This window comes from Gopherus evgoodei, chromosome 3, assembly GCF_007399415.2.
Source record: "Gopherus evgoodei ecotype Sinaloan lineage chromosome 3, rGopEvg1_v1.p, whole genome shotgun sequence".
Lineage (NCBI taxonomy): Eukaryota > Metazoa > Chordata > Testudines > Testudinidae > Gopherus > Gopherus evgoodei.
In genome coordinates this window covers 119,502,619-119,521,056 of record NC_044324.1, presented here as the reverse complement: position 1 = coordinate 119,521,056, position 18,438 = coordinate 119,502,619, and the positions used below count along the sequence as shown (strand labels likewise).

At 40.2% G+C, this 18,438-nt stretch overlaps 1 protein-coding gene across 2 annotated transcripts in view; it reads right to left on the bottom strand.

Annotated features, from left to right (window-relative positions):
• Positions 1-18,438, bottom strand: part of PHACTR2 (phosphatase and actin regulator 2) — a 206,906-nt gene that overhangs the window by 43,864 nt on the left and 144,604 nt on the right. For both annotated transcript variants that reach the window (XM_030556475.1, XM_030556477.1), the window contains exons 3-4: positions 11,101-11,181; positions 7,330-7,488 (exon numbers count right to left, since the gene is read on the bottom strand). In XM_030556475.1, coding sequence (XP_030412335.1) covers positions 7,330-7,488; positions 11,101-11,181 — 240 coding nt within the window. The remainder of the gene's footprint in view (positions 1-7,329; positions 7,489-11,100; positions 11,182-18,438) is intronic.

Here is an 18,438-nt window from a genome sequence, read left to right as displayed (position 1 = left end):
CTCTCTTGCTTCTACTTCCTGGATCAGACACACTCAGGGAGAAGGAGATATATTTATTAAACTTTCCTTTCCTCTTTTATAGTACATTTTCTGTGCATATCTATCTAGTCATTACAGCACCTATGCATCCGCGTCAAAAATCTTCCCAGCTTCTCTTTTTGATGATGACTTCTGCTTTGATGCAATGGACAAAAGTATCAGGACAGCAGCAGAAGATATATGAAGGAAGCCCACCTATTTTTAAAAGGCAAGATTATGACAGAAGCAGTGGATGCTGTCAGTGGGAGAGAAAAATCAGACGAGAGATTTCAATCCTATGGCTGCTTCAGTGAAACTCCCAACTGGACCCCTTTCTGAAGTCTGCCATTTAAGAAAATCATTAATTTCTCTTCCGCCAGCTCTGGACTAAGGGTGCAGAACTTAAATCAATTAAAAAATATCTTCCATTAACTCCATGCTGTCTTCAGGAAGCAGACAAACAGATTGGTCTTTAATACCACAGTCACTGGTCAGCTTTTGTGGTGTTTATCTTACGATTGATAGGAAAAACTGGTTAGCCAAAATGAGGTGGGATCAGCATAGGGAGGTTTCCAGTGAGCTGTGGCCAGACAAAACCTAATATACAGGACAGAAGGATGGTACCCCTTCTTCTCAAATTGCCACTACACTGACAGGCACATACACGTACAGGCAACCAGTCACTCAGGTCTGTAACCTGGATATTATCTTCACCCACACAGCGAGGCTATAGCTAAGCCTTGTAGATTCATTTTGGACACCATCTCTTAGATATGGCCTTTGCTATCCAGCCACACAACTAGAAATCTCATTGTCTCACATCTCAGTTCCTGCAGCATCCTTTTCTCTGGTCTTGATGAGTGCAATCTTGCCCCAATCATATCTATTCAGAATGCTGCTGCAAGGATCATTTCTCTAGTCCATCACTTTGACCATGTCACATCTCTTTTGCATACAGTAGAACTTCAGTTACGAACACCAGAGTTAGGAACTAACCAGTCAACCACACACCTCATTTGGAACTGGAAGTGCACAGACAGCAGCAGAGACAAAAATAAATAAATAAACAAATAAATAAATAAATAGCCAATACAGTTCACTACTGTGTTATAACATAAATTACTAAAAAAAAAGTGGGAGGAAAGCTTAAAAAATACATTTTACAAGGTAAGGAAACTGTTTCTGAGCTTGTTTCATGATGGGCAGAAGCTGGGAATGGGCAACAGTGGATGGATCACTTGATGATTCTGTTCTGTTCATTCCCTCTGGGGCACCTGGCATTGGCCGCTGTCAGAAGACAGGATGCTGGGCTAGACGGCCCTTTGCACTGACCCAGTATGGCTGTTCCTTTGTTCTTAAATGAGTCCCCGGCCCTTTGCACTGACCCAGTATGGCTGTTCCTTTGTTCTTAAATGAGTCCCCCGGTGTGATTCTGCTTGTACATTGTCCCTTAATCTTCATGACTATTCATTCTTTGACACCTCAGCTGAGACTGACAACAGCAATAACCATCAGAGCCAACTCTATCTATCTGTTTCTCCATACCCATCTCCATGGTATACCAGCACCAGCCAGGATGTGCTGTTTTCTGATTTGGATATCTGTCCACTAGGAACTGGACCAAGATGACCAACTCCTTTTATAAAGACAGGTTTCAGAGTAGCAGCCGTGTTAGTCTGTACCCGCAAAAAGAACAGGAATACTTGTGGCACCTTAGAGACTAACACATTTATTTGAGCATAAGCTTTCGTAGCCCACGAAAGCTTATGCTCAAATAAATGTGTTAGTCTTTAAGGTGCCACAAGTACTCCCGTTCATTTTATAAAATGACCTGAAACAGCCATCAGATAGGAGTAATTTTTAGTCACTATCATCTTGGAACAGATTCGGACAGTGAGCAATCACTTGGACCAAGGCAATCCACCCATCAATTACCCTTTTAAAGACGAACAAAAACAAAGCAAATGTTAATGCCTCATTCAGAGCTTCAATCAATATTGCATTTATATTTAGATGCTGAGCACCCACAACTACAGCCAGAGAAAGCTCTGCTCCTGCTGTGCAGACACCTAAATGATGTCTAGGTTTACAAAATGTTCACCATCCAGCAGCTCGTACTGTGACACTGTGGCCTGATTTTCAAAAGGACGTGATACCCAAATATGCTGAGCTCTTTTGAAAATTTGACTATTTTTTAGTGGTAAGTGTTAACTGAAGTTTTTTTAAACCAGGGTCCCAATGGTAGCTGTCGAACCCTTCTGAAAATTCTGGCCATAATGTTTAGAAACAACTCCCTGCATATTCATAAATTTACTGTTAACTTGTTGTTAATTGCTAGGGATATTTAATAATGAAAGACCAATGTTTTTCTCAATCTATCACAGCATTATCTCATACTGTACTAGTAGTATTATTTCTAATGCTAGAGGAGCACCACAAGGAAACAACAACACAGCAGGCTCAGGAAGAGAGAACAGATAGAGCTGCAACTCAGGCATCTAATTCACATCAACAGCAAAGTCATCCCCTCCAGGAAGAGAAGTGTAACTCAGTGGGTGATGCTAAGGAAAATTAGTGTTGCAAACAGCATATGGTTATCACAGCTTACTGCAAAAACAAAACTGCTGTGAGAAGAAGAGGGATTTTTCCCTATGACTGCTTGTGTACAGAGCATGGGCATGGTTAATTAAGAACATGGGGGTAGCCACTTGTGGACCTCTAACTCTTTGTCACCACTTGTATCGGCAGCACAGTGTGCAAGAGGCCTCGTGGAAGGAATCTGCAGGAGTCTTTCGGTTAGGGGAGAGAAGCTAGTTTACATGTGCCTCTCGGTGGAATGGTTTGCAGAGTGTAATTCTGCAGGGAGCAAGTTATGACCGAGAAGGAAGCAGAGAGGATTGCCTTCACTCAGGCTCCGCAAGTCTGGAATCCCAAAGGGTAGATAGGTCGCTGCAGAAGTCTCTGGACGAGGGGGAAAGGATGTGGTTGATATGCTGAACTTGCGTTAAATAGTTTTATTTTGAAGAAACCAAAGTCCTGAAGAAAACAGAACTGAAATTCTGGGGTTGGAGAGTGTTTTTTCATGCATGGGCCAGAGAGTTAGCCGACTGGCTTACATGCTCAAATAAAAGACTAAGTTAAAGGGAGATAAGAGATCGGTGGACAAACAGAAGGGGTAAGAAGCTGCATCACAATGAATTAAAATTTAGAGCTTGGAATAGAATTCTCCGGTGTTAAAAGACCCACAGATGTTGTGAAATCCAGCCGGAAATCAAACATGCAAATTTCCTGCAGTGGGGGACATGCAGAAATCCGCCAGAACACACAGCATTGTTCAGCTGATCTACTATAAATGCTTAGGAACATTTCAGAAGCTTGTGCTCAGTCTCTCAGCATCCAGAACACAGCCCTGGGTTCCCACGTTACTATCGTTTTTCACAGCACTAATAATCACGTCTGGCTACCAGGCTGCAAAATTAAACTTCTCAGCTCCTGTTCCCATCACTATCTTGCTCCTGGGTATTCAGCCAAATATTTCTTCAAGACCAAGATAACCATGAAGTGTGAAATTAACTAGCTGGGATAAAAACAGGTTGCATCAGTTTTCTAAACTAAACCGAACTGTATGCTTAAGGTTCTAAACTAAGCTAGTGAGCCAGAGATGGAGAAGAAAGAGCAATCCTGCCAGGGGCACCGGAGGCATTATGCTGTGTAGTGAGGAGTAAGCACACTGCCTCGGGTGCTTGGAGAAGGAAAGGCAGGATCATCCTTAGCAGTTACTTTTTCTACAGCAAGTGTAGCCTGTGCTCTCCCTAGTGCTGCTCCCTGTCCGTGGGTGGGACCATGCACATGAAGGGGAGGGGAAAGCACAAGTCCATGGCTATATCCCTCCTCCACACTGTTGCCCAATCTGGAGCCAGGCTGGCAATCTTCCTGCCTAGAACTTCCATAGCTCCAGCGACCCAATTACATCTGCCTTCTGTGTGGGTGAACTGGAGCAGGGAGGTACTTAGAAGCTCTCTATTCCCTCTTCTCCACTCTAGTGTACCTACACAGGACAGCCATAATTAAGCTCTTAATTTTCCTTGAAAGACACTGGGTCATTTTCCTTTTAAAAAACATTGGAGTTCACAGAGTAAATAAATGATCTATAACAAGATCCAGGTTTCTCATCTGCAAAGGCTCAATAATCAATTACCTGTTGTATGTAAAAACTGTCAGCAGCTCCTCATTTTCTTTATGCCAGGGAGGAATTTCCTTTTAAACATGCCACTTGGATGACTGACACCACATCATTATTTCAAATAGCAACAGTTACATTATTAAGCTGCCAAAGGGAATTTTTTTTTACAAAATGTGAGAAGCATCTGTAACTGACAAGCAGCAGATGGGTTTACAGTTTATAGAATTGTTTGGCAGCACACAAGACAGCTTGGAAGGGTTTTTTTTTTGGTTTCATACACTTTTGCTTAACTCATTTTACATTGTATGTTTCAGTCTATTGTTTGCCTCTGTTTCTCTAACTCTACAGATCACTATGAGATGGTTCTTCCTTTAACTCCTAACATATTCCATTTTCCACAGTGTTGCCAACTCTTGCAATTTTACTGAGAGTGTTGTGATATTTGTTGTTTTTCTTAAAAGCCCCAGATCCTGGAGTCATGTAAGAATCTCACTTTTTATTTTATTTTATTTAAAGTTCCTAGCCCCCCTGGTTGTGGGGAAAACTTGAAAACATGAACTTCACAGACTCAAAATCCAGAAGACGGGTAGAAAGAACCCTCCACATATTTTTAATCTCATGATTTTTTTAAAACACTTTGGTCTGTCAATACTGATTACTGCAGCATGCCCTGATACTAAATGAAAGGAATTAATCCTGCCTCCAGTCCTCAGATGCATGTCAAGTGGGCAAAAACTCTCCTTTAAGATTTATTCACAAGTACAGTACCTCTAAAATGCTTAAGAAAGCATCTGCCTTGGGATTGTACTTCCTGAACACGTTACCCCTGAATTTTCTAGCTAACTCTGACTCTCTCATATCTTGATTCTTATGACAGAGTGAGAGTTGTGATCAGAGAGAGCGGCATGTTCCATGACCTGGGCATAGGACAGTGAGCCAGGAACTCCTGCATTGCAATTCCAGTTCTGACACAGCCTCTTTCTAAGGCCACGAGCACATCATGTGCCTTAAATTCCTACTGAACTCAATAGGCCCAATTGTCCTCTCACTTAAGTCGTGTAAGTCAAGAGTAACTCCAGTGAAGTGCAATGGGCTTATAGACTGCTTTTGCTCAGTGCGTTCACCACTTCTTGCAGGATTGGCCTTCTAATATGTCCATTGTACTATTCAAATTCAAAGTGCTTCATATCCCCTATGTAATATTACTAAAACTTTATTGAAGCTAGAAGATCAAAATCCCACTTTTTTTGTTATTATTACATCTCCTTCCCAATGCATTTCAATTTCTCAGAGGAATTGGAGAGAAGAGGTATCATAATTACTTATTCCTCTATTCTTAGATAGCTTTTGTGGCAAGGGTTTGAAGTGGCTCTCTACAAAGCAGTCACAGTATGTATAGAAGGTACCAAACATATGCGGACGTTGAACCTTCCATTTTAACTAGAATTCTAAATTCTGCAGGATCAGCCATGTAGGATCAAAGCACAATTAAAAAAAATGTTTTTTTTTCTCTTAAATGTTCCACGGGAAACCCCGGAGTAGGAAAGGATAAAATAATAATTGACATAATATTCAGCCCCAAAATCAACCTGAAATCTTTTTTGCCAAGTTTTCCCTTCCCATTATTTTCCACTTGCTGAATCTATGCATTTCTAGTCCTGGCTGGGACCAGAAGCTGGATGTGCCAAAATACCATGAGAAAGGCTGGTCTTCTTGTTTTTCTGGCTCAACTGAAGGCAGCAAGTACTGGAAATCTCATAAGAAAGCCAGTTCTTAGATATCCAGCCACATTTTGCAGCTCCAAAAGGTCTGCACAATTTGGAGAAAGATCCAAACTTTTTGAGTGATCAGCTGAACTGACACACTCAACCTTCCAAGGAGCACTTCTCACTAGAAAAGCCTACAAGAATTATTTTGGAAAGGCTGTTAAATCAAACAACCAGAAATAAAGAGATCCTAACCCTTTGCATTCCTGATACTTTTCAGCAAAAAATAAACAAGTTGTAATTCAAGAGTAATTTTCCTGACAATGTAATAGCAGCGTGCAGTACTAAGTATGTTAGAAAAGAAACAACAATTACAGGACAAATCCTGTGATCCTCACTCAGTGTTCACTCTTTCTTATTCCATCAAACTCCTAACCAAGTCAATAGAAGTTCGAGTGAAGACAGTATAAGCTAAACTGACTTCAGGATTTGGCCAAATAATAATGTTTAGCATGTATACATTGCCTTCTACAAAGCACCTTACAGACATGGGATCAAATTTGCAAAAGCATATAAGTGACATAGGAGCCTAAGTTCAATTTTCAGAAGTGACTTAGACACTTAGGTGGCTGAGATGCATTGAAAGTCAATGGGACTTAGCTTCCCAAGTTACTTTTGACACCAAGACATAAACTCATAAATCACTTTAGGCACTTTTGAAAATTGTACACATGAACTAATTTTTTCAATAATCCCAAAAGGCTAATGACTATGTATAATGGGGCTTAACCACCATCAGCTACAAGGCAAGGGGAAGAACCCCAATTAGTCATGCTCTGCATCTGGGGAAAGTGATTAACTAATTACCTCCTGCCTACAGAAGGCAACACTAGGCCTTATAAGTAGCCTGAGGGAGCTCAGTTATGAGAGGTCTCTCTAGTCAGGGGAGAAGCCCTGGGTTAGGGCTTAACAGACAGGATATAACAGGGGAACTAGTGAGAGGGATGGAAGGGCCATTAGTTTGAAGACTTGTTTGAACCTACTCATGCTTCCCTAGAAAGGTTTCAAACTTTTATGTGACTTGACCAAAAGGCCAAGCCAAGAATGCCCTGCGGGGGAGTTAGACAGTTTCAGGTTTGAGGAAAAGCTTTATAGAGGTGCAGGAGACAAGGGCTCTGTGCAATGCTGTGACCAGCAATGAGGGGGTACCCATGAGGCAAGGATGCACTCTTACACTATGTATTATTATCCCCATTTTACAGAAGGAGAATCTGAAATAAAGACTTGCCTGAAGCCAGAAATGGACTCAGCACTGGAGTCAGGGATTAGAAATCAGACCTTTCTGGCTTCCACTTCTGTGCTCAGATCACTTCCCCCTTTATGACCCATGAAGGTTTGTGAGAATAAGAAGGATTTGTTTACCTTTTTTATCTTCTTTTTTCCCTTCGACAGCTGACGCTTTGGCAGATAAGGAGCCATTGTCTTCTGTGGTCTTTACTACATTTTCTTCCTGGATGGTTTCTTCACTGATAGTTATGGTGTGCCCATTTGAGGTTTCAAAATTTACTGTTACATCACCAACTAAAATGAAGATTAAAAAGCAGTTATCCAATTTTACAGCCTGCTCAAGAGCAAGTTCTCCATTTGTTGTCAACTCAGTGATTTTTCAGGTTTTACGTTTCCACGAAAGAAAAGCACAATTTCACATTAATTTATTTTACGTACAAAACATTTTGACGAAGTTCTACTCTAAGTGACTCTGTAATAGTATGTTATAAAGCTCCCCATTCACTGAGTTTGTGACTTCCAGATCACATTAACAAGTAACACAGATTATTATCATCCAACTTCCAGCCCTTCAAACTGAACCTTGAGAGACAAGATGAATTCTAAGACATGCATCAGACAAGTAATAAAGATCATGCAGACCAAATTTTGACCTAGCTCTTACAACAGATTATCTTTACTTACTAATATTTAACTATGGTTTCCTCAATCCTCTTAAGAACCTTCCCTTAACACACACATCCTCCCTCCAGTGCATCTTGTGCCTCATTCTTTGCCTCTAAACACCTGGAGGATGTTATCTACTTATGCTGTTCTTGACTAACTACAATCTCATTTCCACTCCTCCACTTCTGTCCTTACTAAGATCATCAACAATATTCTTTCTGGTCATTTCTGAGACCTTCTCTTTTACCTTTCTTCTCAGGTGTCTGCTGCCTTTCCCCTCCTAATGAATTCTCTCCCTACTAAGACTCTATTACTTTTCTATCTCAGTTCTCTTCTTCTGTCTCCAAATGCTGTTTTGTTGACTTTTTCAATAGCTCCCTTTCCTCCCCCTGCTCTGCTGGAGTCTTGTGGCATTCGGTTCTTAGCCTACCCTGCCGTCCCTTTATTTCATCCTCTTACATAGCTTTTCTTACCATCCATATGAATCTCAAATCTTGGTCTTTATCCTTGATCTCTCCCATTGCTCAGTCTTATGACTCTGATTCTATCACTCTGGCTATCGAGACACTAGCTCCCACTCAACTTGGTAAAAATAGAACTCCACTTTCTTAAATTCTTCTCCCTTCCTTGTTCATTACTGCCGATAATTCCACAATCTTCTTTTTCACCATGCTGTCATAGGTGACTCCTCTGTCTCACCTTCAGTCCCTCTTACACTGAGACTGTCACAAAAACCCATCCTTTCCTCTCCATCTCCAAAGTTAAATACCTTCCCCCACAGGCTGTTCACCTGCTGCCTTCACTGCTATAAACTTGTCCTCGCTGGCCTCACCACTTCCCCCCTCACTCTTTAAGCTACATAAAATGCCCTCACCAAAATTATCTCCCTCACTGATTGCCCTTATCATGCCTCTCACTCACCACCACCACCTTCCACATCTGGTTCAGACTTCTCATTCTCACCTTCAAGACTTGGCAATTCCTTTAACCTGTCTACATCTCTGTGCTCATCCCTTTCTCTTCTCCATCCTGCTTAACCATTCCCTTCCTTCCAACTTTTACTCTCCTGTCTTTGTATGCCTTCTTTCTCAGAGCATCAAGCGTCTACCCTGTCTTCTTTTAGATTGCTCTCTAAAACATACATGCTTATCACATGTAAAGCAAGAAGCGTTCTAGGAAGCATAGAAATGGACAGAAGCCCCTTCTTAAACAACGGAGAAAATATTTCACCTTTCCATCCTTTTCTCTTTTTGTACTGACCCAATCTGAATGAGAATTTAATGTGCATTACAACAGAATACGAGTACTCTGGGGTAGGGGGAAGGAAGGCTAAAGAAATAACTTCCTTTGTATGTCTATTTTTAGCTTATTTATTTTAAATCTGCTTCTAATCAAAGATAGAAATTAAAACATTGCAGTTACTGCCCTTTCCCACCAAAATGCAATTTACAAACATCAATCAACTAAGCCTCACAGCACCACAAAAGATGTATTTTAAAAAAATCAGTTTTACAGATGAGTAAACTGATGCACAGAGCAATTAAATTCCTTGCCCTAAGCCACAGAGCAAGACAGTAGCAAAAACAAGCTTAAAACCCAGATGTGCTCAGTGTCATGCTGATACACACACACACACACACACACACACACACACACACACACACACTGCAATGGTGTCAAAAGACACACCTCAGCACTAGCAGGTACAAAAATAACCCCGTTTCTAAATATGAATGTATATGAAGCTGCAGGGCGTATAAATATTAAGCTATCCCTGACTTCACATCTAACATTCACTACCCTGATTCCTTGGGTCAGTCAGAGTAAAACTTTTCTTTTTTTTAGTGGAAATCTATTTTTAGAAATGTTATCAGAAACTGTCCTCTAAGACTTCTATATTCCACTAGATTCTTAGTCAGTTCCTTTTACTGTTGTCTTTTTAGTCTTCATGACAAATGGATTCATTTTAGGAGATGGAAAAACATTGCAGTTACTTAAATTATATTAGACTAAGATTTAATTAGATCTAGACTTTTTTTTAATTAAATCAAGAATCGTACAAACACTACCACTATGAATAGCAGAAACAAACACCATTTTAAAGAGAGATGTGCATACTGATGAAAACCTTCAGGTATAATTAGGGTGACCAGATAGCAAGCATGAAAAATCAGGACAGGGTGTGGGGGGTAATAGGAGCCCATATTAAAAAAATCCCCAAATATCGACACTGTCCCTATAGAATCAGGACATCTAGTCACTCTAGGTATAATTGGACTTAGGTAACAATGCTTTATACATTCTTTACATAATACATTTTGCTATGTTTACCATTTACTAAACTTGTGTTTTTAAACAAAGGGAGTTTTCCTCAAAGCTCTTTATGCCTCTGTTATTTGAATGTAGCATGTGTGATGGTGGTGGCGTGTGTGAGATCCTACACCTGCTACCTCTCAATATTGGAAACACCAGCTGTTGAGTTGCTTGCTTTGGTTTACACTTGTGACACACAGGGTATTTCTACTCTGCAATTAGATACCCGTGTCTGGCTTGTGTCAGCTGATTTGGACTCACAGGGCTCAGGCTAAGAGGCTTTTTAATTGCCCTGTAGACATTTGGGCTTGGGCTGCACTCTGAGCTGTGGAACCCCTCCCCACACCTCGCACAGTCCTAGAGCCTGTGCTCCAGCCTGAGCTCTAATGTCTATATCACAATTAAACAGCCCCTTAGTCTGAGTCAGCTGGCATGGGCCAGCCATGAGTTTTTAAGTGCAGTGTAGACATACCCCAACTGGTAAGTGGCAGGGCCCCAAAGCCTTTAGCTTTCTCATCCATAATCGCCATATCACCCTCCAGCTGTTTTGGAAAGAACTGCTCAATTCAAAATATCTTCTGAATCACTGATTCCAAAAAATAACAGTAAATACTTGGCACTTTTCATCTGCAGATCTCAATCTGCTTTACAAAAGTGTTAAGTATTCAGAGACCACAGAAAGGTTACACAACTTGTCCAAGAATACACAGCAAGTCAGCAGCAGAACCAGGAACAAACTCCAGGTCTTCAGACTCCAAGTTTGGTGCCCTATCCACTTGGTCAAACTGTCTCTTCCCACTTGCTGCCAGTGTTTTGCCAAATCTCCCTTTTTACAGCTGGATAGCAGATATTCATTATAAAATGGAACAACATAATAATGTTCATGCTTAGAGTTTAAGATCTAAATTTTAAGTTATATGTCATTACCTTGCTCAGGCATTTCCTTCAGAACACCCTTTCTTATCAGCTCTTCTCTACTTTGTCTTGTGGAAATCTTCCTTTCCAACACTTAGAAAAAAAGAAAGCACAGTTAAGAATACATCCATTCTGGTACTGAATGTAAAATTAAAACAAAATAAACAAACAAAAAAACACTCTGCACACTCCTTGATTTTGCTGGAGAAGAAGGCTATTTTTTCAGATCGCACACACTGGGAAATATTCTTTATTTTATTAGTCAGACAGTAACCAATATCCTCAGTAATAATGTTGCTTAGCATAACCTGTGCGATGCCCTAACTGTATGGAAAAAACAGCTTTAAAAGAAGTTAATATGGCCTGTTAGAAACAGAAACAAAATAATCATTTGGGCTGGTTGTCACAGCAAAAAAAAATGCAACATCATGTTTTTAGGTTGGGGGAAAAAATCAAGGCACACATTTTAATTAAGTTTATTTTTCATTAAAAATAAATAGCTTTGTAGTAATTTAAAAACATATAAAGATAGCAACATACGCACACAAACAAAACGCACACCAAAATAGAGCATAGGGTAAAAATTGATGGAAACATCTTGGTAACAGCAGACAGTGCAAGGTGAAAGAGACCAGGAGTGAAATTTTCAAAAGCACCGAACTGACGTATATGCCTCAATTTAATTTTTAAAAGTGCCAGGCACTTACAGCCAGATTTTCAAAGGTATTTAAGCACCTAAAGAAGCAGATAGCATCTACTGGGATTTTCAAGAGCACTTGGGCACCTACTGCAATTGAAATCAAATTAATTAGGTGCCTAGTCACTTTGGAAAATCCCACTAGACACCTATCTGAATCTTTAGGTGACTAAATACCTTTTCAAATCCTAGGTCTCACTGAAAGTCAATGGGACTTAGGCATATAGGAGTCCAAGTTACTTTTGAAAACAGAACTTAGGTTCTTTTGAAATTCACAAAAATCATGGCCATGAAAAACATACAGACTAATGTCCAGTTCTTGCAAAGAGATGTGTGTTGGTGGACACTTATGCCTCTGGAAAGTACCATTAAAGTCAATGGGACATGACAAAGAAATAAAGGCCCACCTGTGCACATACTGTTGAAAGATTGGGGTCTTAACCATCATAAACCATCAGGTTTATTTATGATGATAGTACTGCACTGAATGTATCATTCTATCACAGGGTTAAGCAACCTATGGCACGTGTGCCAAAGGCAGCACGCAAGCTGATTTTCAGTGGCACTCGCTGCTTGGGTCCTGGCCACTGGTCCAGGGGGCTCTGCATTTTAATTTAATTTTAAATTAAGTTTCTTAAACATTTTAAAAACCTTATTTACTTTACATACAACAATAGTTCAGTTCTATATCATAGACTTATAGAAAGAGACCTTCTAAAAACATTAAGATGTATTACCGGCATGCGAAACCTTAAATTAGAGTGAATAAATGAAGACTCGGCACACCACTTCTGAAAGGTTGCCGACCCCTGATCTATCACATAGGTTCCAGGGACAATAACGTAGGTAGGTAAAAAACTGCTTACTTGTTTTACTAATAACAATTTAGATTAAAATAAAATTCTTGCAGTTTTCAAAATCTAATTCACTTAGTTCTTACCATTTATGTTTACTGCTTCCTTTTTGCATTTCACTTGCCCTGGACAGTGAAAGTGGACTGATCAGTATCCTTTTCTGCTTACAAGGCCTGATCCAATCTCCACTGAAATCAATAGCATTCTTTCCACTGACTTCAATAGGCACTGGATTAGACCCATAATCTGGTTTTACTCTCCAGTTCTCATGATGATGTTTTTCCAGTGCTACTGGGTAACACTTGAATTAAAAATTATTTTAAATGAAAAATAAAAAGAACCATGAAACACTTCCTTTCATATTAGGATGCAACTCTTTACACTTTCAAAGCACTGTACTACCATTACTACACATACTACCTAGAAGATGATAAGGTGATAAATAACAGTCAGCATGGATTTGTCAAGAACAAATCATGTCAAACCAACCTGATAGCTTTCTTTGGCAGTGTAACAAGCCTTATAGATAGGACAGAAGTGGTAGATGTGGTATATCTTCACTTTAGTAAGGCTTTTGATACTGTCTCACACGACCGTCTCACAAACAAAAACAGAGAAATACAACCTAGATGGAGCTACTATAAGGTGGGTACATAACTGGTTGGAAAATCATTCCCAGAGAGCAGTTACCAGTGGTTCACAGTCATGCTGGAAGGGCATAATGAGTGGGATCCTGCAGGGATTGGTCCTGGGTGTGGTTCTGTTCAATATCTTCATTAATTATTTAGATAATGGCATAGAGAGTGCACTTATAAAGTTTACAGAGGATAGCAAGCTGGGAGGGGTTGCAAGTGCTTTGGAGGATAGGATTAAAATTCAAAATGATCTGGACAAACTGGAGAAATAGTCTGAAGTAAATAGGATGAAATTCAATAAGGACAAATGTAAAGTACTCCACTTAGGAAGGAACAATCAGTTGCACACATATAAAATGAGAAATTACTGCCTAGGTAGGAGTACTGCGGAAAGGGATCTGGGGGTCATAGTGGATCACAAGCTAAATAAGAGTCAACAGTGTAACGCTGCTGCAAAAAAAGCAAACATCATTCTGAGATGTATTAGGAGGAGTATCGTAAGCAAGACACAAGAAGTAATTCTTCCGCTCTACTCTGCACTGATTAGGCCTCAACTGGAGTATTGTGTCCAGTTCTGGGCACCACATTTCAGGAAAGATGTGGACAAATTGAAGAAAATCCAGAGAAGAGCAACAAAAATGATTAAAGATCTAGAAAACATGACCTATGAGGGAAGATTGAAAAAAAATGGGTTTGTTTCATTTAGAGAAGAGAAGACTGAGAGGGGACATGACAACAGTTTTCAAGTACATAAAAAGTTGTTACAAAGAGGAGGGAGAAAAATTGTTCTTAACCTCTGAGGATAGGACAAGCAGCAATGGGCTTAAATTGCAGCAAGGGAGGTTTAGGCTGGTCATTAGGAAAAAGTTCCTAACTGTCAGAGTGGTTAAACACTGGAATAAATTGCCTAGGGAGGTTGTGGACTCTCCATCATTGGGGATTTTTAAGAGCAGGTTGGACAAACACCTATCAGGGATGGTCTAAATAATACTTAGTCCTGCCTTGAGTGCAGGGGACTGGACTAGATGACCTCTCAAAATCCCTTCCAGTTCTATGAGTCTATGATTATGTAAGCTTCACAGCACCCTTTAAATATATTTATCCCCATTTTACAGACTGGGAAATTCATGCATAAGGAGGCTATGGTCTTCATCCTTCATCATTCCTAGTATTAGCTGATAGTGTTTTAAAAATTACTTTAAAGAAATTATAATCTGTTAGCCCAGCATGATAATATAATTTTCTCAATTTATTTGATTCTTGGAAAGAACATTAGAAATCACGTTACTATTTGCTATGAATTTAGTTCCTATGAAGAAAAAGGTTGCATAACAAATACATCTGACCAAAATTCTCTCTCTTGTGTAAGAGGTATATTATGTCTACTTATGTTATCTTAATATGAAGAGACAGCAGCATCAAATAAGGCTGAATCTTAATAATAATTTATGGCATATCACAGATATTAGATTACACATTACACTGCATTTCACAATCCAATATTTTCAAAAAGTAAATGCACTTCTGCTGGGATTCATTCACTTACGACAATAATTAAATCCAAAAAAACTATGTTAGAAGACTGTTAAGAACGCAGAAATCAAGCACTCAAAAGTTAGGAAATGCCAGAACTAAGGGTGCCTGTGCCTTAATTCAGTCCCCTTGTGCCTATGCACTATGACAAAACCTTTCATTACATGATCACATGCTATTTTTTTCCATAAGATCTCTGTCTCATTCAGGGCCTGGGATGAATGGTGCTCACTGAACAAGTGGTTGTTGTTTCTTTTTCTTTTAATCCTTACTATTCAATGTGTGGCCCCAAGCCTTGTTTACTGCACACCATTCAAACACTGCTTTGAAAATTAATTTCCTCCTGGGCATTTCTATGGTGATCTCACCACAGAATCTGAGCGCTTCACAAATATTAATGACGTTACCTTCACAACACCCCTGTGAGGTCAGATGGTATGATTGTCCTCATCTGTAAAATGGGGAAGAGAGAACAAGGCCAGAACTGTCAAAAGAATCCACTGATTTTCAGAGACATTTTTGAATGTAACTTCCTAAGTTTAAATATGCAAACTGAAAAAAACAGAAACTCTGTCATGTGGAACTCTGTTGACACGCACATGGTTCATCAGCAGGGTCGGAATCTTTAGATGCATTCACAGACTTCCACCATTAGAGCTAAGGGAGTTACTGACAGAGGTATCAGGCTGTTGTCTATGTGGCCCAGGCACTAGAAGCGGCAGGATGAAATGCACTTTCCCAGTTGGTTTTGCTATTTGCTGGTAGCAGAGAAATATCAGGATAAAAATCTCCTCGGTCTGAGTCAAGATTGTGGAAGGCAGGCATGGTCTAATGGTTATAAACCATTTTGCCCCCTCACTAGCTTCTGCCCCTGGCCCCCCCTGCTCCTATTCTACTTCCTACCCTAGTTCTCACTCCTGTCTCCCTCCCCCCTGGTTCATTCAGCTGACTCCTACTCCCCTCTACTCATTTTCCCTCTTCTGATCCCCCTTACATCCATCCTCCTGCATGTGTCTTTCCACTCCTGATCCCTGCCCCCCTACACGCTGCTTCTATCCTCCCCTATGCTATTTCCCTCCCTCATGCTCCTGCTCCCTATTTCTCAGCTCTTGCTCCTGCCTGCCCCCCACTTCTCTCACCCCTCTGTATGCTAATCAGGTTTCTTCCTCCTCTTCCATGCTGCCTGGCTGCTAGTGTAGCTCAGTTGCTCTGTGGGGATGGCACAAATCCACTTCAACTGGCACACAAGCATTTAATAGGCAGCAGGTTTAAAGCAAACAATTAAAGGAAGTATTTCTTCACACAATGCACAGTCAGTCAATCTGTGGAACTCCTTGCCAGAGGATGTTGTGAAGGCCAAGACTATAACAGGGTTAAAAAAAGAACTAGATAAGTTTATGGAAGATAGGTCTATCAATGACTATTAGCCAGGATGGCCAGGGATGGTGTCCCTAGCCTCTGTTTGCCAGAAGCTGGGAATGGGCAACAGGGGATGGATCACTTGATGATTACCTGTTCTGTTCATTCCTTCTGGGCACCTGGTATGGGCTACTGTTGGAAGACTGGATACAGGGCTAGATGGACCTTTGATCTCACCCAGTATGGCCGTTCTTATTGTGAGAGGATGGAGCATGCTCAATGTAGACAGACTCTATGGTGAATGTATCTGCCAAATTTCAAGCATATGCGAACTTCAATTTTCAGAGGCTTATAATTTGGCCAAATTTGGCTAGTTTTTAATGGGATAATAAACATTCCTGACATCAGAGTGACCGCTCCCCGCCTTCACCCCCCAACACACCAAATTTCAAGTTCATACTCCAAATCAAAAAGATGCTAGAAATTCTCAATGGATAGTTGTAAGATTTTTTTTTTAATGTGGGCAAAATAATATATATATTTCCCTAATCTCATTCTCAGAAATGGCTAAATTGTTTTTGGGTGAAATTTAAAACAAAAACAAAAAGCCCCCCCCCCCCCCAACTTGGACTGAGTCAGATACCAAGCATGGAAAATTTGAGCCCAAAACAGCTTAAGATTATAAATAACCAAAAATAGTGGTCTTGTAATGGAATGTGTTAGACAGGCTAAACTATAGGCTATGCGATGGATGCTGCTTACAATACACCAAGGGAATATGGACACAACTAGAAGTCTCATCCATGCCTGAGCATTTCCTGTCTTGATTGTCTTGATTACAATAAGGCTTCCCTGATACTCAGTACATTAAAAATGCAGTGGCTAAAATTATAGAACCATTAAAATGTAGGGCTGGCAGGGATGTCAAGAGGTCATCAAGCCCAGCACCCTGAGCTGAAGCAGGATCAAGTAAATCTAACCTATACTTGACAGGTATTTGTTCAACTTATTCTTAAAAACCTCCAGTGAGGGTAATTTCACAACCTCTCTTAGAAGCCTATTCCAGCACTTAATTACCCGTATAGTTAGAAAGTTTTTCCTAATATTGATCCTGAATCTTTCTTGTGGTAGATTAAGCCCATTGCTTTTTGTCTCCAGACATGGAGAACAGTCGATCACTGTTCTCTTTATAACAGCTCTTAACATACTTGAAGAGTGAGGGGAAATCTGATAACATTAAGTCTTCTTCTTAAGATTAAGCATGCCCATTTTTTTTAACCTCTCCTCATAGGTCAGGTTTTCTCACCCTTTTATCATTTTTGTTGCTTTCCTCTGGACTCTCTCCAGTTTGTCCACATCCTTCCTAAAGTGTGATGCCTAGAACTGGACACAGTACTCCAGCTGAGGCCTCACCAATACCAAACAGATTAGGACAATTATCGCCAGTATCTTAAATGAAATCCTCTAGAATATTAGCCTTTTTCACAACTACATCACATTGTTGACTCTCATTCAGTTTGTGATCCACTATAACCTTTATTTCTTGCCTGTTGATTTAACCATGTTGTCCCCGCTCACACCTTTCAACAATTCTGCTGGCTCTTTCTCCTTCACTACATTCAGCTTAAATTTCTTAAATTCACCTTGTAGACCCAACATAACTATCCCCACCTGCTCCACTATCACCACCAGCCTCAGTGAACCATTCAGCTGATCCTGCCACAAGCATTTCTGTATCTTTAGTCATGCTGTCTCCCATGTTTGAAATGTCTCCCTTTTCTGATTTTCCAAGCTACTACCTTCTCCTCATTCAGAAAGGTCATAATATGAAACACTATCTTTGCAAATGCTTTTAAACTTAACCACCAGGATGTGCACGTGACTAGCTAAGTGACCACCAGATCTTACTGCTGTTACCTTTGTTCTCCCTTAGATCCCTTCTGTACTGTTTTTTATCCCCACCCCATGCCTGATACTAAAGCCCCAGTCTTGCACAGGGATCTGCCATTGTAGACCTTTACACTTAGGTGGAGTCCTGTTGAAATCTAAAGGACCCCAAGTGGGCACAGGGGTCCACATCACTGAATCTCTTTCCAGGTTCAGGGCTTTAAATTATACTGTTTTTGGGGACAAGATACCAGGGCTTTCTATCTGTACTGTAAGCCACTTAGCACATTTTCTGGAAGCTGTAATGCAAACCACAATAATTCTTCTATATCAAATTCAATTAAAAACAATATTAATGTGAAACAGATATGGCAATATACAGAAT